Source organism: Littorina saxatilis, linkage group LG17 (assembly GCF_037325665.1).
Source record: "Littorina saxatilis isolate snail1 linkage group LG17, US_GU_Lsax_2.0, whole genome shotgun sequence".
Lineage (NCBI taxonomy): Eukaryota > Metazoa > Mollusca > Gastropoda > Littorinimorpha > Littorinidae > Littorina > Littorina saxatilis.
In genome coordinates this window covers 71,037,538-71,062,126 of record NC_090261.1, presented here as the reverse complement: position 1 = coordinate 71,062,126, position 24,589 = coordinate 71,037,538, and the positions used below count along the sequence as shown (strand labels likewise).

Sequence of the window (24,589 nt, the reverse complement as noted above, 5' to 3'; positions counted from 1 at the left end):
TTACATCCTGGCGGGTCAGAACCAGGTCATGACCTCGGGTCAAGGTCAGGAGACACACAACGTGGCTGAGGCCGACTGGATTCAGGCGCAGTCAGGAGACATCCTGGGGATATGGGAACCTGGCGAGTCCAAGCCACGTGGCAATGTTCCCTATGATGAGTGCAACAAGGAGAGTAGCGCCAAAGACTTCGGTGCTTCCTGGATCGACACTTCGGATTCTTACGCCGACTTTTCGCGTCGCCATGCCAGTAAACTCTCCGCAAAGAGGCAGTGCTTGGTGTTTTCCTTCAAAGCTGTCATCTTTCCCGTGAGTACTGATGATATTCCGTCCCAGTGTCTTATTATAACTTGTGTTTGAGTGGGTGTTGGAGGAGGGTCTGCGTTGTGAATATTTTGTCTTGTTTTTTTTCATACCTCCCCCTCCGTACCCTAATCTGAGTCACAACCACTCAGAAACACACACTCCCTAAACCTTGCACACTTTCCACATGTATATAAAAGACATAGGTTTTCAAGAAAGAATGTTAGAAGGCAACCCTCTCTGGTTTTTCCCAGCTGGATACAGTACCCACTCTCCCGAAGCGGGTATCAAGCCAAGTAGGTCTGTTTCAAAGATCCCGTGAGGGAACATCCTCATGTGTGTACCTTGGAGACAGCCAGAACTCCTACATCCCTGCCGATGGCACCATCTCGGAATGGCAGTTCTACGTGACGCATTCCGGCAAAGGGGCCCTCCAGGTCTGGAGACGGGAGCAAGGTGTCCGCAGGTAACGGTTCTTCTTCTTCTTCTTCTTCTTCTTCTTCCTCTTCTTCCTCCTCTTCCTCCTCTTCCTCCTCTTCCTCCTCTTCCTCCTCTTCCTCTTCTTCCTCTTCTTCCTCTTCTTCTTCCTCTTCTTCTTCCTCTTCTTCTTCCTCTTCTTCTTCCTCTCTCTCCTGCTCCTGCTCCTGCTCCTTCTCCTGCTCCTTCTCCTGCTCCTTCTCCTGCTCCTGCTCCTTCTCCTGCTCCTTCTCCTTCTCCTTCTTCTTCTTCTTCTTCTTCTTCTTCTTTGTTTATGAGACCTACTTTACCTGTTTTTCACATTTAGTCAAGTTTTGACTAAATGTTTTAACATAGACGGGGATTCGAGATGAGGGTTGTGGTGTAATATATATATATATATATGTCTGTGTGTGTGTGTGTGTGTGTGTCAAAGTTGAGGCAGCACTGTCACGCTCTCATTATCTTCGATGAAACCCGGACTTTGGTATTGCATTTCAGCTTGGAGGCTTACAAATTAATAAATTAATTTGCTAATTAAAGTTGTCATTAAAATCGATTTTTCGCAAACAGATTTAAAATTGATTGCATTGTATTTCTCATCTTCTTCTGAATTCAAAAATATATAGGTATGTCATGTTTACTCTAACAATGCGCCCAGAATAAAAGAAAATAGGTTCAGTAAGTACTACGGACGCTTGGTTCGCGGCGGCGAGCGTGACCCGTCTTGGTGTTCGGTATGGTTTGCCGAGACTATCTGAATGTAGTCTCGGCGATGATTGGTTTGTGGTGTTGATCTTGACTAAATGTTTTTATATCGCTTCACGCGACTTGTTTTTTCTTCAGATATAAGTTCATCGGTCAAAACAAGTTGAGCCTCACGGTCGACAAACCCCATCTCCACATTCTGGCTGTGCCGGCAGGGGAGAGAATCGTGGTGAAGAAAGGGGACATCATCGCTGTTCAGTATGACGAGATGAAGATTGGAGTTACCTGGACTAGCTGCAATTCCGACTCCTACCCAGAAGCTGGCAATTCTTACTGGTTAGACCCAATGACGTCAGAGCAGGTGAAACACGGCGAGGTGTACGACTTCAGCTTTTCAAGTGGCACCAAATGTCGCAGCTTTTCCTTCAGGGCAGTCCTTACTCAGGTGATCTTTGCAGACTGTAATTTTAGTGCAGAAGATTTAATGATGAATGAGAACCCGTTTTCTTAAATATTTGAATGTTTCGGAAGTTGAAGGCATGAGTGATTGTTTTGAACTGTCAAATGATTATGGTATTATTTCTGCTGATTTTGTCAACATATGTTGTGAAGTAGTTATTGCAATTTTTAATTTTGATGCATCATAGATTTAACAGTTTATGCGCAAACAAGGAACCAATAGAATGATTGTCCTTGGTATGACTAGCATTGTAGGTTAAAGAGAACACAGTTCGCTGAAAGGTATTGAAAGAGATTTGTCTTTGAAATAATCTGTTAGAAAAAAAAGGCAAAAAAACTGACTTCTGAACTTATCAACAGCTTTTTAATATAGTTATATTAAGGGGTAAAATATCAGATGGCTGCATTTTTTATTTGCTAAAACCCTGCTTAAAAATAAGAAACAGACGATGATCAAAATCATTATTGTGGAATAACAATTGTAAATTGTTTGAGCACATTATTTACCTGTTCGCACAGTGTTATGGATTTTGTTTTTACATAGAAATCAAGTCAAATGTGTTTATGTAGATTATGAAAAGGCTTTTGATTACATCTATAGGCTATAGCTATGGCCAATAAAAAACATGTCTCAAATATTTACGTTATGATGTTAAATTTTTTTATTGTGCAAGCTATGTCATCTTCATCAAATGAAAAATGGAAGGGTTAAGTGTCTGAGCATTGCTTTCGTAATGCTGGTGTAAGACAAGGTAAAAATGTGTCTCCTGTTCTGTTTTTCCTGCATGTAAAAGATATTGAAAACAATTGTGTTCATTAAAAAAAACACGGTTTATGTACGACTGGGTGCCAAAAGGTGCTTGCGTTATTTAAGCTGACGAAAACAATGATGAAATACTGTATATATGCTGCTTTCTTTGTGCAGGGCGTGTGAAGGAGTGTAATTTCTTTCTTTATTTGGTGTTTAATGTCGTTTTCAACCATTCAAGGTTATATCGCGACGGAGGGAGTGTAATCGCAATGTATAGTGTTGGTCATTTCAAGTACAAACGCAGAGCAGCTTTGAAAATATTAACACAAAAGTCACTGACCCGAACGAAAAACGACCTTTAAAATGCGGACGTATTGGATACTGCCTTTCAAAAAAAAAGTTTATTACATCGATGGTGCATCTCCAGACAGCCCAATGTACAGTAAACAATATGATGGTTGATGATTAATGTTCTCTTTGTTTTGTGACTTGAGAATGCCTTTTGTTCCTTCCTTTCTTTTGTTCCTTTCTTCCTGTCTTTACGTGTACACAAATAAATCATTGAATTTCAGTAATTTGTTTAGTTTACCTGCTCGATCTAAGAAACCTGTTTTGGTTAACATTTCACTACAGGGTGAAAGACAGACGTGTGTTGATCGGAACTCTGACTGCGTTTCACTGTTGCTGGAGGCTCCAGACACCTGTTCTGCTCGCCCTGTCTTTGCCAACCAGCGGTGTGCTTATACCTGTGGCGTCTGTCAGCCGGATGCCAGTAAGTTCGACTTTTTATACTGTGATATGATGCATTAAATAGGTACATTCAGGTTATGGAGTGGTATAGCCCTTATTGCGCCAGATGTTATGGTCCCTTATTGGCCGGTTTCTAGACAATCATAAATGCCTCTACACCACTCTATAAGTTTAGTATTTGTTTACAGGCTGGAATGTAATCTGATTAGTTGTCCGCTACAGTAGCTTACAAGGCACAAGCGCACACGCACTCACACACGCAAAAACCTGGTGTTAAATGGATCTTGACACTGCCAAGACTAATTATTATTGTTTACAAAGCTTTTTACATCACAAAATCATTTCCGGGCTAGGCCGACAACACCGCAAGAAACTCTACAGTCCAAGACGCAGACACCTTTTGGCTCAAACAAAGCAGCTTAACAGGTAAGACGAATAGGTATTCTACTGTACGTTACCCTACTGCCATCTTTCGGCCCTCAAGATGTTGGTATGGCTGTAAGTCCTTCAGACGACTGATAAGGGTGCACCAGTCCTCACGACACCGCAACCATTGCTTGACGTAGTCCTTGATCCTTCCAGTTCGTCTCGGCGGCTAACTGTAGAACTCTGCCAGCTCTCCATGACATGGTCATGTACACCAAGCCGCAGTCACCAGTTCAGTTCAGCCTCCGGCGATGAAAACCCTCCAGTTGGAACACTCAAAAGAGTGTAAAGCCAACATTTAGTAGTCGCCGGCCTGGCATGAATATGAAAATGGAAGATATCATGTAAGCTGATAGGGAAAGTTCGTCAGTCTTCATCCTTCTTCAGTCAGATACCTAAAACAGGAGCCCGTCTGCTAAAGTGTTACGAAAAACATGAGTCGAGCTTGGCTCCTTGACGGCGACTGATTTTACAAAGTCGTTCTTGCTATGACATTGCCAGTGAGCTGTCGTCTGCATCACTTGCACGTGAAAAACCTTGTCAGTTACACAAAGGTTCAACTGCGGTCAACGTGACGGTATGCAGCCTATAGCCCTTTCCAATGTCTGACCATCGCTATAGTCTATTCTATTTACAACAATACACATTACCAAAAATACGAGTAAACCGCTTCGTAACAATTCACTGGTCAGGCCCAGATGGTATAGGGGCTTTTGATCTTTGAAACAGAGCTTTTTTTAAAAATACATGATCTTATTTGTGAAGTAAAAACATTCATAGTGAAGAGGAGGGGTCCCGTCAAACGTCACTGACTGTAGATTGGGACAACACAATCCGTCTGATGTGAATCGCGTACGACTCATACTTTCTATATCGAAACAGGGGTTTAACCTAAAATTCGAAGAGGGGTACGCATTTTACCGCTATTTTGTTCAGCATTGGGCCCACGTCATCTGGTTAGGGTTAAACACAAGAAAGTTCATTCGCAAATGACAAATGCAGCTTGTCTGTGTTGATTTCATAGTGCATGTGCGTTTTGATTGACTTAAATCCTGTGTGTGATCATTCCTTATTTCTCCACAGCTCCGGCCTGCAAGGTAGCAAAGCCAGTGTCCAGTGACGTCCCACTTGTCAGCAAGGAGGGTCATATTGTCAGAGGAGGCTTCGTACAATACACGTGTAGGTCTGGATATGTCGTGACCGCTGGTCAGCTGATGCGAGTTTGCCAGAAAGATGGACAGTTGTCTGGACAAGAACCTGTATGCAAAGGTGTGAAAATAAGAACAGTTTTACTGTTAGATATTTGTGAGGATTTCTCGCTGACTAGATGCCTTTGTCTTCCTGTCTGTCTGCGTAACCGTCTCTCTGTGTGTCTCTGTCTCTCTGTCTGTTTGTCTCGGTATCTCTGTCTGTCTGTCGGTCGGTTTGTATGTCTGTCCGTATGTGTATGTATGACTGTATCACCTTCTCAGTCTCTTCACGAAAAGCCCTCCCCCCCCTCTCTCTCTCTCTCTCTCTCTCTCTCTCTCTCTCTCTCTCTCTCTATCTCTCTCTCTCTCTCTCTCTCTCTCTCTCTCTCTCTCTCTCTCTCTCTCTCTCTCTCTCTCTCTTTGTCACCCTGAAGTTGAAAAGAATCCACATCAAGTCCCAAACCAAATCATGTTAGATTTGTGTTCACATTTGATACAACTCGTTTCCAGACCCTGATACGATCGTGCAAGAAAGCAACGACGTCCAACTGATACAGCGAGCCAAAGTGGTGGACGCCAAGTGGGCGTATACTGGTGTGAGTGCCAATCTGCGTATTACGCGGAAGGGAGTCATCAAGCAATGGAAGTTCTTCAGTCCTTCGCCAGGCTGGACCGTGTTTCAGGTGTGGAGGCCCGACACTCAGGCTGGGGAATCCAGGTGACATTTTTGTTCAAACTTTTTTGTGTGAAATGATATTGTCGGTTTGCATCCGTGATAAATTATGGTAAATATTGAAACGGCTTATTTACCAAAGTCTTCTACCTCAAGTCAGTTCATTGGCAGCGATCCATACACATGAGAATTTTGTAACTCAAATCTCTGATCTAGCAAATGCGTGCAACTTCCACTGCTGTCTTGGGCAAAAAGCGGACACATGGACAGTGTTCAAGGAGAGTAGGAGTGTGCAGGCACTATGACAAGGCGGCATTTGAATAAGTTCAAAATCAAACACTGATTTTAAGCTATTCCTGGAGTGTGTTGACATCATCGCAACCGACCTATGTTGCTCTTGATGAGATATTGGACTGTTTGTTGGTCAGATCTTTCCTGTCCCGTTAACCATTGGACGTCTTGAGGTCAAAATCGCCAGAATACTTCCCCAAAATGGCGCCCGATATGTCTAAAGATTTCTTGGGGGGTACATTCAAAATACCTTGAAACCTGATGCAGCAGGAGACAGTCTTCAACAGCCTTTCATTGGCGTATCGGCAAGTAATGATTAGGTAACGTAGAGATCATTGAAAGATAAGTGTTTTACTTTTTGTATTGGAATACGATTGCAGTTACATCCTGGCGGGTCAGAACCAGGTCATGACCTCGGGTCAAGGTCAGGAGACACACAACGTGGATGAGGCCGACTGGATTCACGTGCAGTCAGGAGACATCCTGGGGATATGGGAACCTGGTGCGTCCAAGCCACGTGGCAATGTTCCCTATGATGAGTGCAACAAGGAGAGTAACCCCAAAGACTTCGGTGCTTCCTGGATCGACACTTCGGATTCTTACGCCGACTTTTCGCGTCGCCATGCCAGTAAACTCTCCGCAAAGAGGCAGTGCTTGGTGTTTTCCTTCAAAGCTGTCATATTCCCCGTGAGTATGCTACTGATGACGTTTTGTTCCAATGTCTTCTGATAACTTGCGTGTGAGAGGTTGTTGGATGAGGGTCTACGGCATAAATACATCCCTGCGCCTTGAATATGTGCGCGATATAAATTGCATCAAATAAAAAGAAATGAATCCCTGCGCTTATAACTGTACCCACGGAATACGCGCGATATAAGCCTCATATTGATTGATTGATTGATACGTTGTCTGTGTCTTTTTCATACCTCCCCCTCCTCACCCTGCTTTTAGACAAAAGCACACACGCACACAGGCTAGCACCCGCGCACGCACACATACCATGGCAGACAAAGTTTTAATTTTATTAATCCTGTATCCCCTTTTGAAGTATGGAGAATAATTTCTACTATAAAATGAATACAGAAGGAAATGCGATCAATTCCTGGGTACAAATTTCCATTCGTAAATTCATTGCAATACTATAAAAATCAAATATGAATACCAATTATACAACCTTCTACAATTTCATAAATTTGGATAATTTTTGCCTCCAGACATTAAATAACAATAAACTGAACTGACAAATACTTTTTTTTTTCAGGATATACTTAAATATGTTAGCACCGAATTTAGGAAATTTTAACACAAAATGAAAATACCACCACCCCCCTCATCCCCTCCCCTCCCCCTTATGCATTCATGTTGGCGCAACATTGGTGTAACTAATCTTCACGGACAACGCTATTTCTTCTTCCAAATTAAATTTCAAATTTGTGACAGGTACTGAATTTGTAAAGCACAAATGCAAATCTGGTAATTTGACAATTAAACTTTCTTCCCAAAAAATCATCTCGAAATGTCGATACAAGAAACATTTACTACTTTTTTTAACAGCTTTAAATCATTGCTGTACACACACACACACACACACACACACACGCACACGCACACACACACACACACACACACACACACACACACACACACACACACACACACACACAGAGCTTGCATTCTAAACCGAGACGAGAGTCGTAAGTGATCTTGAGAAAAAATCAACCAAACTTCTTTGCGTTTTCAGCTGGATTCGGTACCCACTAAGCCCAAGCTGGTAACGAGCCAGATAGGTCTGTTTCAAAGATCTAAGGAGGGAACTTCTCCAACGGTGTACCTTGGAGACAGCCAGAACTCCTACATCCCTGCCGATGGCACCGTCTCGGAATGGCAGTTCTACGTCACGAGTTCCGGCAAAGGGGCCTTTCAGGTCTGGAGACGGGAGGAAGGTGTCCGCAAGTAAGTGTCTTTCTCGAATCCACGTAAAAGTTCCCAAATGGTGTTCGTTCGATGTGTGATCTGCTGGCAGCACAGAATTTATGTCGCGCAAAAGTGCTTTCGATGTCAAACTAAACTTGGCCAAAAAATTATTGCAACAAATTTCAAACCCAAATTAAAGCATTAATCCCCGTGTCATTTTATTAACACGTTATATGCCAGAGAAGGCCGTTCACTTAACCTTGGGGATCACCATTTGGATTAAATATTTCTTTTACAGGGATCACGTGACCGCCGCTCAAGTAAGGGTACCCTCAAAGTCGACCAGACAAAAACGGAAGAGCGGAATGAAAAATCGACAAAAAAATCACAATAGGCAAAACTTTGCAACGTTGACATACGCGAAAAAAGTCAAACCAATTATCTACCCTGAACAGATTGTTTTGTTTTGCTACCTTGCGTATTTCGCGTGCTATGCTATTCCTACTGATGCAGGTGTCGATCGCAAGAGCGGTCAAAAACGGAACGTTTTACGTCATTTTTTAGGGGTATCATGACAAAAAAGTCTGCACTTTAGCAATGACTTGGTGGATTGGTTTGAAACTTTCAGAATATTTTACCAACATACTAGAGATACTTCGAGCGAAAGGATGGATTGTTACATGTGTTTGTTAAAATGTTATGCAATTTTTCGAAAGAAGTTTTTAATCTCGTCATAGGATTGTTCCCTTGGGTCCAAAAAATATATGATTTTGCATGTCTTTAGAAATATGATTGATACACACACTGCTAAAGTTTTATGTGCGTGTAATTACTGACGCAAATTTGATGGACCTGTAAACACGCTACATATTTAAGCGATGATTCTGGTGCCACAGCGATGCCCAGCCAAGCGTGACCGTAGCATGTTTCAAGAGGCACGCAGCGATAACAGCTGTAAGCGCGAAACAGCGTGAACGTTCCATTTTTTCCTCATGTGTTTGCATGACTAGCAAATTAACGCCAGCAGCTACACGCAAATGAAACTTAGACAGAATCTGTATCAATCATTTATCTGTAGATATGCAAAGTCATGACATGTTTGGACACAAGTCCCGTTTTTGACCGCTCTTGCAATCGACACCTATGACAAGTTTAACAACATTTTCCGAAACATTGCGTCACATCTGGATAAATAACCGTAACGATCCAAACTTTCGCACGAAGTATCTCTAGTATGTTGGTAAAATATTCTGAAAGTTTCAAACCAATCCACCAAGTCATTGCTAAAATGTAGCGCTTTTGGACATGATACCCATACAAATTGACGTAAAACGTTCCGTTTTTGACCGCTCTTGCGATCGACACCTGCATCAGTAGGAATAGCATAGCACGCGAAATACACAAGGTAGCAAAACAAAACAGTCTGTTCAGGGTAGATAATTGGTTTGACTTTCTTCTCGTATGTCAAAGTTGCAAAGTTTTGCCTATTGTGAGTTTTTGTCGATTTTTCATTCGGCTCTTCCGTTTTTGTCTTGTCGACTTTGAGGGTACCCTTACTTGAGCGGCGGTCACGTGGTCCCTGTAAAAGAAATATTTAACCCAAAAGGTGATCCTGAAGGTTAAGTAAACGGCCTTCTTTGGCATATACAGTTTTAATAAAATAACACAGGAATTAATGTTTTAATTTGTGTTTGAAATTTGTTGCAATACATTTTTTGCCAACATTAGTTTTGTTAACCACGTTTTTATTTATTTTTTGCTCTCGGATGTTTTTGTTTTTTTAAAACTTTGTTAAAATTTTTTACTTGCTTTGACAATTTCTGTTTGTTATAGGTACACATTCATCGGTCAAAACAAGTTGACTCTCACAGTCGACAAGCCCCACCTTCACACTTTGAACGTGCCGGCAGGGGAGAGAATCGCGGTGAAGAAAGGGGATATAATCGCGGTTCAGTATGACCATGGCAAGATTGGAGTTACCTGGACAAACTGCAACACCGACTCTTACCCGGAAGGTGGCAATACCTACTGGTTAGATCCAATGACGTCAGAGCAGGTGCAAAAGGATCAGGTGTACGACTTCAGCTTCACGAGCGCCTACTTGTGTCGGGTCTTCTCCTTCCGAGCTGTTGTTACTCAGGTAATTTGTGTGTGTGTGTGTGTGTGTGTGTGTGTACGTGTGTGTGTGTGTGTGTGTGTGTGTGTGTGTTTCACGAAAGTCTACTTGTGTCGGGTCTTCTCCTTCCGAGCTGTTGTTGTGTGTGTGTGTGTGTGTGTGTGTGTGTGTGTGTGTGTGTGTGTGTGTGTGTCAGCTTCACTAAAGTCTACTTGTGTCGGGTCTTCTCCTTCCGAGCTGTTGTTACTCAGGTAATTTGTGTGTGTGTGTGTGTGTGTTGTGTGTGTGTGTGTGTGTGTGTGTGTGTGTGTGTGTGTCAGCTTCACTAAAGTCTTCTTGTGTCGGGTCTTCTCCTTCCGAGCTGTTGTTACTCAGGTAATGTGTGTATGTATGTGTCACAGTGGAAAGTGGAATCCAGAGGAATCTGAGATTCCCCCAGGGGAAAGTAGAATTCCAGTTTCCCCTCGAGGAAACTGGAATTCAATCTCTCGGGGAAAGTAGAATTCTACTTTGCCCTAGTGGAAACTGGAATCAGACTTGAAAATTGCTTAATTTTGTGCCAGATTTTTCTGGACTTAGAACTTGTTTTATTACATTGAGTGAATGTCAAATTATTTACCAGTTTTCCAGGTGTATTCTAATTGCCACGACTTGAGATCACGAATTCGTGAATACAACTCCAGTAAGCTGTACTGGAGCAATAAAGTGCTCCTTGGTGAGAACAAATTGTGAGCACTGGTTCACACAAAAGGGGAAGTTGCTGCCACAGATCTCAGTTTGACAGCCAAGAGAGAAGCAGAGGACAGTATGGAGATTAACGGTGACAGTGGTGACCAGCAACAAAAAGCAAACTTCTACCAGCAATTGGATGCGCACATACAAAAACTGAGTATGAACAATAGAGAGACTTTTTGCCTGCCCCAAAACAAATACAACAAAGTTCTGCGGGTGCTCAGTTTGGACGAGAAGGAGGCATGACCAGAGGGTCCAAAATTCAAACATTGGGCCAAAAAGCTGTACAAGCTCGAGATGATCGGCTCGCAGAATATAATATTTTGCAAGAAGTCGGGTTGTCCGGTTGTCGCACGTGAGGAGATTGTCCAAACAACCTCCACATGCCACACTAACGTTGGCCATTCTGGCCGAGACAAGACCTGGGCTGAAGTCAAAAGCAACTATGCCGGAATCAAATGGGATGTAATTGGCATTTTCCTCAAGACCTGCACTAGTTGCTGCCAAAGGCAAGCAGTGAAGAGTCTACCATCAGGCAAGGCGATGATCAACCTGTCGTTCCTTCTTCGAGTTCAGATCGACCTAATTGACTTTAGACTTTAGAAGACGAGCATGGAACAGATTGGAGTAGGGGGTTGAAGTTTGTCGTGCATGCCATAAACACTTCTGTGTCCTCTACAACTGGGACGACCCCATTCGAGCTCGCCTTCGGCCAGAAACCCCGAGCAGATCAAGCCTTATGGGAGCAGCTAGCAGCTCAGGGTGTTGTTCATGACGATGATCTGCCTGAAGACATCCGTGAACAGCTGCAGGAACCATCTCTGAGTCCGTCTGCAGGTGGTGAAGCCGAAGGTGGGTCTGAAGGTAGCCATGTTGATGTTGTCGTGCAGTCTGGCGAAGATGGCGACGCTTCTGGCAGCCACAATCTCGAGCATGAAAGTTACAGCGATGCAGTTTTACAGTGTGAAAGTCAGGGAGGTACAGGCTTGGAGAGTCATGGTGAAAGTGGTAACCAGAGTCAAAGTAGTGAGGTATCACAGTTGGAGAGTCTTGCGGGTGAACTTTCCATGTCTGGGAGTCAGAGTGACGGGTTTTCGCAGCCTAGGAGTCAGAGTGACGGGTTTTCGCAGCCTGGGAGTCAGAATGACGGGTTTTTGCAGTCAGAGAGCGGCAGCCACAGTGGTGTGAGTTTGGAGCTGGAGGGTCAGAATGGGGCGGTTCCACAGTCTGGCAGTCATGACAGCGGTGCAGTTCATGCTGTTTCAGTCAACAATGATTCAACTGAGAACAGAAAGCGTGGAAGACAGTATCTCCTCTTGAGTGAAAACCACATTGTCGGTGCAGGAACAGAACACACGAACATTCCCTCTGTTAATGGTATGAAAGTAAATCCACGTGAGCATGCCGTGATGTCTGTTGATCAAGTGTTTGACCCTGCATGTGTGCCCACAGAGGGAAATCCCATGCAAGAGCCATTAGAGGTTGGACAGTTTGTTCTTTGGAGACGCAGTGCGGTGGTTGAAAATGAGGCCAGTGCAGTTCACCGAGACAAGCGGTTGGCTGCAAGAAGAAACTTCCTGGGAGTCAGAATGACGGGTTTTCACAGCCTGGGAGTCAGAATCTCGGTACCAAAAGAAACTGAAAGATGTGACGAAGTCGTTTTCAGAGGGCAACACAGTGGGAGTTAAAATCCACAGTGCCGATAGAACCAACACAGATGTTAGGCTGCCCACTTGTAAAGTGCTCGAGTCCAAAACAGTAGGTGGTTGTGAGATGTACAAAGTGTACTGTCCTGCTGGTATTGTGAAAAATTGGTTGCGTGGTGAGCAACTGGTTGACATGAACAGTGTGGTGTTTCCCTCTTTGAATGCAGTAGATCCTGCCAGACTGTCAGAGGTGACCTTGATTCACGCATCACGCGCATCCACCAGATGGCAAAATCAGGCCGTCGCGAGAACGGTATGTTCTTGCAAAGTCAGCTGCAAAACAAAGAAGTGCTGCTGCAAAGATGCAGGAATTCCCTGCAGCACCAAGTCAAGTGCCATCCTGACAAAACAAACTGTCAAAATACAGACAAGTAAGAAAAGAACCCTCAAGACTGACAACACTGGAAAAGTTGTTAGACCATAATTTATCGTGTAATTAAAGATGTGAGTGTGTGTGCAATAAATTATGAATGAACGTTAACTTGGCTTGGTTAACTCTTCCATCACAAACAAAAACAAGTCGCGTAAGGCGAAAATACAACATTTAGTCAAGTAGCTGTCGAACTGACAGAATGAAACTGAACGCAATGCCATTTTTCAGCAAGACCGTATACTCGTAGCATCGTCAGTCCACCGCTCATGGCAAAGGCAGTGAAATTGACAAGAAGAGCGGGGTAGTAGTTGCGCTAAGAAGGATAGCACGCTTTTCTGTACCTCTCTTTGTTTTAACTTTCTGAGCGTGTTTTTAATCCAAACATATCATATGTATATGTTTTTGGAATCAGGAACCGACAAGGAATAAGATGAAAGTGTTTTTAAATTGATTTCGACAATTTAATTTTGATAATAATTTTTATATATTTAATTTTCAGAGCTTGTTTTTAATCCAAATATAACATATTTATATGTTTTTGGAATCAAAAAATGATGGAGAATAAGATGAACGTAAATTTGGATCGTTTTATACATTTTTTTTTTTATTACAATTTTCCGATTTTTAATGACCAAAGTCATTAATTAATTTTTAAGCCACCAAGCTGAAATGCAATACCGAAGTCCGGGCTTCGTCGAAGATTACTTGACCAAAATTTCAACCAATTTGGTTGAAAAATGAGGGCGTGACAGTGCCGCCTCAACTTTCACGAAAAGCCGGATATGACGTCATCAAAGACATTTATCAAAAAAATGAAAAAAACGTTCGGGGATATCAATCCCAGGAACTCTCATGTAAAATTTCATAAAGATCGGTCCAGTAGTTTGGTCTGAATCGCTCTACACACACACACAGACAGACACACACACACACACACACACACACACACACACACACACACACACACACATACACCACGACCCTCGTCTCGATTCCCCCCTCTACGTTAAAATATTTAGTCAAAACTTGACTAAATATAAAAATAGTAACGACATCTGTCCACAACACTCTTCAATTCAGCATTGTCGAGTCCTCTACATACACAAGGCAAAAACATATGTTTTAGGTAGGTAAAATGCTGAAAAAAACTGAGTCGGTCAGCAGGACTACGTTCTAAAGTTCAGTAAAATCTGGCACAAAATGAAGCAATTTTCAAGTCTGATTCCAGTTTCCACTAGGGCAAAGTAGAATTCTACTTTCCCCTAGAGATTGAATTCCAGTTTCCCCTAGAGGAAACTGGAATTCCAGTTTCATCTGGCAATAATCCAGAGGAAAGTAGAATTCCAGTTTCCTCGAGGGGAAACTGGAATTCTACTTTCCCCTAGGGGAATCTCAAATTCCTCTGGATTCCACTTTCCACTGTGACATATGTATGTGTGTGTGTGACAGTGTGTGTGTGTGTGTGTGTGTGTGTGTGTGTGTGTGTGTGTGTGTGTGTGTGTGTGTGTGTGTTTCACGAGCGTCTACTTGTGTCGGGTCTTCTCCTTCCGAGCTGTTGTTACTCAGGTAATGTGTGTGTGTGTGTGTGTGTGTGTGTGTGTGTGTGTGTGTGTGTGAGTGTGCGCGTGTGTGCGTGCGTGCGTGTGTGCGTGCGCGCGTGCGCGCGCGCGCGCGCGCGCGTGTGTGTGTGTGTGTGTGTGTGTGTGTGTACGACTTCAGCTTCACTAGCGTCTACTTGTCTCAGGTCTTCTCCTTCCGAGCTGTTGTCACTCAGGTAATTTTTACAGCGATGTCAGAACAGAAGGTTTAAGGTTGGAGTCTACCCCTGAGAAAAGCGATAACACTTTTTTCAAGTGAATTATTCTGTCTCAAGTGATCTTTTCAGACAGCGATTTCAGGACAGAAGGTTTAAGGCTGGAGTCTCTACCCCAGAGAAAAGCGATAACACATTTTTAAAAGTGAATTTTTCTGTGTTAAAGTTCAAGAAGTGTTCAGGCAAGAAACAACACACAATATAGGGCTTAACGCGCTCATTTCTAAGATAACGACTTAAACTTGAATACTTGGCTTCAGACTTAAAAAAAGAAGAAAAAAAAGAAAGAAAACTAAAATTCATTAATTATTGCGCGAGGTACCTATTTCAGCTTTACTTCCTGCTGTCAAGTGTAGACTCCAGCCTTAAAATGTTGTCGGCTGTAAGGTGCAAAGAGAATATTTTCGCTGTAATCTCAGTGCAGTTTGTAACGCCTGGTTGTATATTTGTGAATACTATAATATCATCAAAAATACCTGCCTACACTAATTGTGTTGGCTGAATAGCAGTATATTTTAGTTTGGGCCTTAAACTTCCAGACCGCTAATACTCGGCTAAGTTTTAAAGAGGATTTAATATAATTATATGAGATAATTATGTCATTGTCTGAAGTTTCAGTCTTTATTGAATTTGGCACATAATAATACTATTAGGCCTAAATCCTCTCATCTGTTTTAATTAAAAGGTACCGCTCGAAGTATTTAGAAGATATTTTCACCTGGGCTTTACAGACTTTATTCACTATATCAGATGGTGTCAATTTTCACCTGGGCTTTAAAGACTTTATTCACAATATCAGATGGTGTCACTACATTTGTTCTCTATATGTTTGATGATTGATGGGTTTGTTGTTTTAATGTTGGAGATTTCAATTAATACTTGTTTCCTTTCAGACCCCCTGAGGAGAAGCTGATTCAACCGTTGCCACAAGGGAGGCTTTGAATCTACTTTGCAAGATTATGAATTTTAAGTCAGTTTATTCATCAAGCAAGTAAAATAAAATGCTAGCATACATGTTTTTTGTGTTCCTATTCATCAAGCAAGTAAAATAAAATGCTAGCATACATGTTTTTTGTGTTCCTATTCATCAAGCAAGTAAAATAAAATGATAGCATACATGTTTTTTGTGTTCCTATTCATCAAGCAAGTAAAATAAAATGCTAGCATACATGTTTTTTGTGTTCCTATTCATCAAGCAAGTAAAATAAAATGATAGCATACATGTTTTTTGTGTTCCTATTCATCAAGCAAGTAAAATAAAATGATAGCATACATGTTTTTTGTGTTCCTATTCATCAAGCAAGTAAAATAAAATGATAGCATACATGTTTTTTGTGTTCCTATTCATCAAGCAAGTAAAATAAAATGATAGCATACATGTTTTTTGTGTTCCTATTCATCAAGCAAGTAAAATAAAATGATAGCATACATGTTTTTTGTGTTCCTATTCATCAAGCAAGTAAAATAAAATGATAGCATACATGATATTTGTGTTCCTTTGTTTGTTTGTTCGTGGAAGCACAATGTTCACGTTTTGTTGAAACACATTGCGTCTGTTTTGTGGAAGCACAATGCGTCTGTTTTGTGGAAGCACAATGCGTCTGTTTTGTGGAAACACAATGCGTCTGTTTTGTGGAAGCACTCACATGCCATGACAAGTTCGTATACACCAACACATTCAGTTATAAACGACATTTATTTGAAAAGCAATAACAAAAAACCCCACCAAATTCTCAAAATCTTCAGTTGCAAATTAAACAGTTACAGCTATAGTGGGACGAAAGTAACACGTTCGTAATTGAACACGCTCGCTAAACGTTTACAAAACGCATTCTTTTAATTTAATATGATACGTTAATTAAGTTGCACTCGCACACTTGGTAGGAAATACGGAGAATGGTGGTGAAAGGGAGATTCTCCGGAACCCCCCCCCCCCCAGCCAAAAAATAAAAATATTTTTGTGTGTTTTTATGGGTTGAGTTTCAATTTTTGGGGTATTAATCAGTGACAAAATCTGCTGCCTGAAACTGGTAATGATCATCCTCAGAATGCACCAGATTGCACCATTTTTTCAAAATTTTCCGGGGGGGCATGCCCCCGGACCCCCCTAGCAAGCTAGGCGATTCGCGCCTTCACACCCATATCTTTACAATATACTTTTGGAACCCCCCCCCCCCCATAAAATGAACTGATCCGCCCCTGATACTCTATTAGATTCACGCAGTAACATAGATATATATGACTTTCAGCAGTCGTGTCCACGATATCAATGATATCACTCCTGGACGAGAAATACTTTCCAGTCGGATGGCACTTTTTGTGTTGGACGTTTTAATGTGCTCTCTACATGCGCACATTTGTAGTGGGCGGTGTTTTGTTTCCGTTGAAAGAGGTCTCGCTCTCTGTTAGATCTATGCTGCCGGTTCTGTGTGGGCCTCCCTCGATCTCTGAATACCTGTTGACAAAATGTGGGTGGAGATATTTTATTTTGTATTGACGTGCTATGTTCACACACACACTCAATCAATCAGTCAGTCAATTAATCAACCGTCCGTCTATCCATTTATCCATCTATCCACTCATCCATCAATCCATTATTTCATCCATCTATCCATTAATTGATCAGTATATCCATCAATCTGTATTTAAAAGTACAGCTAATTACTCAATGCAGCACTACATGCCTTCCCCATAACTGTTCATCTATCAAGGTAATACGATCCAAAATCCAGCAGTAACACCCTTGACCTTAAAACTACCCATTCTACATGTTCTTAGTTCAAGCTCTAGTCGTAACAACCTCGGCCATACCTCGATTTAAGTCTTCATCCTTGTAAAATAAAGTTCAGTTCAGTTCAGTTCAGAATACCAACCTTGCCCACAACTCCTCCACCAGCTGAGCCACGATGATTTCGTTGGTGTTGACGGCCAGGATCCGCAGCACGAAGACGCCGTCGTTGCGGAGGTACTCCAACACGAACTGCTCCAGCGAGCAGTACTTACGAGTCCGGCGTGGCTCCGAGTCCATCAGCTTCATGAAGCGCCGGACGAACGCGATGGCCGTCTGAGTTTGTAGAATCTGAAGGACAGTGGAAAAAGTACACTCAAAACAGAAGCTAAATAACTACTTGACACCAACCTCCAGCTCTGGTGCCTTGGTGGCTAGAAGCTCGAGCAGGACAGCCAAACCGCTTTCGCGGCGGCCATTTTTATGTCTTTATTCATTTGTATTTATTTATTTATTTTGTAAGTCATCTAAAGTAGGGGTAACACGCGGAACATGCCCTTAATGGTTTAGCCGTGAGGGCGTTGAAATACATTTTATCCTCATCGTTTGAACACATTACTATAACAAGCTTTTAACTCTTTGTGACATGATACATAGTTCTACTAGCAAAGGAAGCACACATGATAAACACATAGTGTTCATAAGTGTTCATTTGGAGACTAGTCAACACTATGTGTGCCACCTTTGCCAATGGACATATGTACTGTTTCAGATAGTGTTCAAAACTTGTTACAGCAAATACGGTCAAAAGTGCAACCCTTCTGTTTACAGTGTACGCTCGTAAACAGCTGTTTAGTACGTGGGTCAAAAGACCAAAGATGTCATTGCCCTTGGGTGAATGGTTTGATAGCCAGCTTTTACTTGACAAAAATACACATCGTTATCCCTGGGAGACTAAAGCAAGAGCTGTAGGAACACTTTGCCCACAGTTACAACACACTTCGAAACTGTATGCACACTATCAGAAACACCAGAAAAGCTTTCCGCGTCATTGCCTCGTCATTCGTACGACCGTCTTGGGCACCTTCTAAGATAAGCCACAGGATCATTTCTTTATTGTTTTTTTCCTGTTGTGTTTCTTGTTTTTACACTTTAAAGGCCGTTAGGTCGAAGTTCTTGTGAATGTTTTGTTTTGTCCTGAAATAAACCTTCCTTCCTTATATAACAGAAAAGCTGTTTACATAAAAAATTGAGTGTGAATCCAATAAGAGACAAAAAGCTCGTTTACCTTGAAGCACCAGATGCACAAACTGATGACAGTCATGATGAGAAGCAGGAGCAGCCAGAACCACTCGATCAGGAACAGCTTCTCCAGGAAAACGTTGATTCTCAGGATACACTGTACCCATTTGCCTGACGCGCAGATACAAAACACACACACACACACACACACACGCGCGCGCACGCACGCACGCAGGCACGCACGTACGCACACACAAACACACACAAACACACACACACACACGCACGCACATACACACACACGCACGCACATACACACACACACACACACACACACACACACACACAACACACATACACAAACACACGACGCTCGAGTTTAAAAATAAAATCATTGGTATAAATGGCATTTATAAGAATACCGTCAACTTCAGATAGAAGACTATTCCTCGGCTTGAATAATAGCACCACAACCAGAATATAAACATCACAGACAGGTGATACCGCAATGTTATCCTGCATGTAAGCTTACAAACTCCGCGTTGATGATGGATAATTATCACAAATATATTTTTTGGGTGTTAGCAATGGCATTTTCGCCGTTAACGTCAGCAACTTCTGCCATGGGTTGAACATTCTTGAACACCTGAGGGATTGTTGAATGATGTGTTGTAAGCGTAAGCTCATTCACTAATATTGTTTTAATTAATTAGCATGCTTCCGGCGCTTATTCGAGCAAATCGTGCCCCGTGCGTCTAATTTACGGTACAATTAATTCCCCAAGTTCGTCAAATTCCGCAGAAACTCTTCCAAAACGGTCAGATCGATACCATCTCTTCAAGAAAATTAAAATCTTTCTAAGAGTAGGCTTACCCGAGGCTCCGTTAGTGTCTTCAGCCGCGATGGCGTCGTAGACCTGAAAATGACACAGGGAGATTAAGGGGAACGTGATGGTGGTTGCCCTGTTCACCTGCTGGTTGGCGTGCAGCTGGAGGGTCTTCACCCCGAAATCCCAGAAGCTGAGACGCAGGAATGCCGACAGGATGACAAACTGGATGAGGTTGTTGAGGATGAAGGCAAACTTGGTCACTAAATACAGCGTGGACAGGTAGTTGTGGACGTTGTTCCCTATGCAGAGGGTGCAGCACGACAGTGTCTTCTTCACCTGAGGACAAGGTATGAGGACAAGAGACTTCAGGTGAGGAGGACTAGAAAAATAAAACATTAAGATGTTTTGTCCATTCAATTAAACATTAGATTGAAAAGTGTAATTTGTCTGCTCTCTCTCACACACACACACACACACACACACACACACACACACACACACACACACACAAACACACACAAACACACACACACACACACACACACAAACACACACACACACACACGCGCACACATACACACACACGCACACACACAGAGAGAAAAATATGTACCCAGTACAAAGGCAAATGGGAAGGATGATAATTATAATGATGTGATAAATCCCATGGTTGTGTAAGTTTCTTACTTCTTTTCTGTGTTGGCAAAAGGCCTATTGCACGAGCGTTTAATAGTCTTACGTACTAAAGGCGGAACTTTTGCCTTGAGGAACCAGTGCGGCTTGCGGTGGATGCGCAGCCACTGTTCGAGAAATATGGCCACCTGGCGGAGCTTGTCCTTGCGCTCGTCCTTCTTGGCGAACAGCTCGCTCTGCAGCATCTCAACCATCTTGGTCAGGTTGCTGCCCGAGTACAGGTTGAACTCGCTCCACATCAGGTTCGGAAGCTGGTAGGGGTGGGACAGAAACAACGCCTTACATACAGGTTGAACTCGCTCCACATCAGGTTCGGCAGCTGGTAGGGGTGGGACAGAAACAACGCCTTAAATACAGGTTGAACTCGCTCCACATCAGGTTCGGCACCTGGTAGGGGTGGGACAGAAACAACGCCTTAAATACAGGTTGAACTCGCCCCACATTACGTTAGGCAGCTGGTAGGGGTGGGACAGAAACAACGCCTTAAATACAGGTTGAACTCGCCCCACATTACGTTAGGCAGCTGGTAGGGGTGGGACAGAAACAACGCCTTAAATACAGGTTGAACTCGCCCCACATTACGTTAGGCAGCTGGTAGGGGTGGGACAGAAACAACGCCTTAAATACAGGTTGAACTCGCTCCACATCAGGTTCGGCAGCTGGTAGGGGTGGGAAAGAAAGAACGCCTTAAATACAGGTTGAACTCGCCCCACATTACGCTAGGCAGCTGGTAGGGGTGGGACAGAAACAACGCCTTAAATACAGGTTGAACTCGCTCCACATCAGGTTCGGCAGCTGGTAGGGGTGGGACAGAAAGAACGCCTTAAATACAGGTTGAACTCGCCCCACATTACGCTAGGCAGCTGGTACGGGTGGGACAGAAACAACGCCTTTTATTCAGGTTGAACTCGCCCCACATCACAGTTGGCAGCTGGTAGGTGTAGGACATAAACAACGCCTTACATACACCGTATTTCGCAGCTGATAATGATATACGATACCGATACATGCGAAATGGACAATTCTACCGCATAGGAAACCTGACCAGGTATGCGTGTATTTCATCCACGGTGATGAAACCGGAACCGCTTATAAGTTTGTTGTTGTAAATATAAACGATATTGAACGACTTCCGTAGAAATATGAAATAATCGTCCAAATAGGGCTGTGCGAGACTATCCAGTCACAACCCCCAAATTCCCCCACGTGTCTATCAGAATAGCAATATGATTTTTCATCGTCCCTGCAACCCGGTATTTGGCAATCCGGGGCCACCAAAAGCACAAAATAAACCCAACTTTTATCAATAGAAGCGATTCACTAACCTTGAAGCAAAACGCTTGCACGATGAAAACAATGGTGACCCATCTGTAGAAGGTGATCTCCCCCAGCTCTTCAGATCGTTCGTAAACTGTAGGATCTTCAGGGCCTCCTAGTTTGTTGAGAGTGTACGGCATGATGCTTCGGTCGGACCTGTTGGGGTAGTGATACAGGCTGTGCGTCCAGCAGTAGTTGTTGACGTGATCCTGGAGAAAAGGGACACACGAGTCGCATGGAGCTAAAGTGCCGTTTACATCGTCTATTCGGGCAGTCAGTCTTCGTGCGTTCGTTCATTCGTTCGTAAGTTAGCCAATTGTTTTACACTGTTTGTTCGCTGTCTTCTGGCTGCTTGCTTGCTACCTCACCTGAAAGTGTTTCCAGTAGTTCTTTCCATAGTTCCAGCAGTTGATGGGTTCGCCAGCATACTCCACCACGCCTGTGATAGCGCCGAAGAAAACAAGAATGGACACGGTGACAAAGTGATGCAACTGGTCAATGCCGTCATCGTCACGTATCTTGGACCTCAAGGTTAGGTGAGTGAAACGGCCTAATGATGAGTCCCACCTGTAAATAACAGCAATATGTTTCAATGAATATCATATAAACATCATGAGTGTGTCCTACCTGTAAATAACAGCAGTATTTAGCAAGGAATATCATTCAGACATCATGAATGTGTGTATAATTATAATGGCAACATGTATCGATGAAAACGGCATAAAGATGAGTCCCACTTGTAAATAATAGCAGTATTTATCAATGAATATTAGACTAAAAAGTATATTATCACATGGTCAGTATCAACTACACACACACACACACACACACACACACACACACACACACACACACACACACACACACACACACACACAATCAATCAATCAATCAATCAATCAATCAATCAATATGAGGCTTATATCGCGCGTATTCCGTGGGTACAGTTCTAAGCGCAGGGATTTATTTTTTTAATTTTTTATTTTTATTTTATGCAATTTATATCGCGCACATATTCAAGGCGCAGGGACACACTTGCACACACTTAATTCACTATTGCTGATTTTGCGGAAGCAACTTGCCCGGCAGCCGATTCCGCCTAATAGGGTGCCAAATTCGCGAAATAGTCAAGTTTAGAGGCCTTTACGCGCCTTCGGCAAAACGCTGCCGATTTCGCGTATTGGGTAGCGTTTTGCCGATTACGAGAAATGGGCAAAATATTTGCCCATTACGCGGAATCGGCAATTACGTGAATTCGGCACGACATATATATACATCATGAGTATATGACGTGTCACAGCTGTTTACAATGGCAAAATGTAGCGATGAAAACCGTAGAGACATCATGTGGGTTAAACGTCCTAAAGCTGATTTCAACTGTAATTAACAGCATTATTTATCAATGAATATATCATATAAACATCATGTTTACCCTGCTAAAGTGCCAATCTGTATGTTATGGCAATATTTATCCATGAAAACCACGTAGACAGCATGTGGGTTAAACGGCATAACGAGAAATAAACTGTAAATTATGGCAATGTTTATCAATAGAAATCATGCAGACATCGTGTGGGTGAAACGGCCTGAACGCAAGTCCAAGTTGCAAAAAATGGCATTATTTATTCATGAAAATAGTGTAGACTTTATGTAAAGGAGTATGTTTGTGAAACAGTGCGTCCTAATTGTAAATACCGGCAACATTTTCCAATGAAAATCATCTCTATCGCACGCATGCATGCACGCATGCAAGCACGCACGCACGCACGCACGCACGCACGCATACACCAACGCAAGCACACACACACACACACACACACACATACACACACACATTCACACACGCAGACACACATTCACACACACACACACACACTCACACACACACACACACACACACACACACACACACACACACACATACTGACAAACAGATACACATACATTGCACTGAAGACTCACTAAACAAACCATGTCACATACTGGTGACGTTAATCATTCAGTAGGTTACAGGCGAGGCATTTCAACCTGACAGTCGGCTATAAATCTAAATGTATTGTCAGAGCTTTGTATGTAAAACGACGAGAGAGAGAGAGAGAGAGAGAGAGAGAGAGAGAGAGAGAGAGAGAGAGAGAGAGAGAGAGAGAGAGAGAGAGAGAGAGAGAGAGAGAGAGAGAGAGAGAGAGAGAGAGAGAGAGAACAAGAACAAGAACAACTCTTAATTGTCTAAGGCCACAGCCCCTTACAATAGTGGTTAAAATAACAGCAATAGTATCTGCACAGTTATAAATTATAGTCACGCATCGCGTAAAACAACGGCAGCAGCAACAGGAATAAATACGAGCACAACATATACAACACGAACAACAACCACAACCACACCATCAACAACAATAACAACACGACGAATAGTATAATGGAATGGAAGACAATGTATACTTACCCAGGCATACCGGCCGTCCGAGAAGGGGAAAGATAGTGTTAGAAATCCCTGACCTCTTCACTAATAGGCGGGGGAAAAAAGGGAAAAAAACTTGACTAAATTTAAAAATATATCAAATTAGACAGACAGGCAGACAGGCAGACAGACAAACACACACGCACACACACACACACGCACACACACACACACACACTCACACACACACACACGCACACACACACACACACACACGCACACACGCACGCACACACACACACACACACACACACGCACACGCACACACGAACGCACACACACACACACACACACACACACACACTCACACACACACACCGCTTGGTAACATTCTGATAAACGCGCAAAGTGTTTGCAGATTGCAAGATACGTTACAACATTAAGTCAGAATACATGATACATTTACAACATGAAGTCATCGATTTATAAATCTGTAGGTCAAAGTTCGTCATTAGTCCCCACAGTTCGTACTAATACACATTCATAAAAAAAGTTATATAAATATGGACAAAAATAGCACCACAGACAAAATGTGTGAAATGCAGTAGTAATAAAAGAATAAGTAATGCTCCTTACCTGATCGCCAATATGGCAACTATTACATACGGAATTGCACAAAAACAAGAATACCTCCAGCTTCTCTTCACTAACATGTACTTCTAC

At 42.7% G+C, this 24,589-nt stretch overlaps 1 protein-coding gene across 1 annotated transcript in view; it reads left to right on the top strand.

The window, feature by feature from the left end:
- LOC138952409 (uncharacterized) overlaps positions 1–16,144 on the top strand; it is a 78,850-nt gene extending 62,706 nt beyond the window's left edge. Inside the window, exons 32-41 of the mRNA XM_070324073.1 lie at positions 1–307; positions 556–767; positions 1,604–1,910; positions 3,309–3,447; positions 4,935–5,120; positions 5,552–5,759; positions 6,386–6,692; positions 7,747–7,958; positions 9,753–10,059; positions 15,553–16,144. Coding sequence (XP_070180174.1) covers positions 1–307; positions 556–767; positions 1,604–1,910; positions 3,309–3,447; positions 4,935–5,120; positions 5,552–5,759; positions 6,386–6,692; positions 7,747–7,958; positions 9,753–10,059; positions 15,553–15,561 — 2,194 coding nt within the window. The 3' untranslated portion in view covers positions 15,562–16,144. The remainder of the gene's footprint in view (positions 308–555; positions 768–1,603; positions 1,911–3,308; positions 3,448–4,934; positions 5,121–5,551; positions 5,760–6,385; positions 6,693–7,746; positions 7,959–9,752; positions 10,060–15,552) is intronic.
- Positions 16,145–24,589: the final 8,445 nt, after the last annotated feature.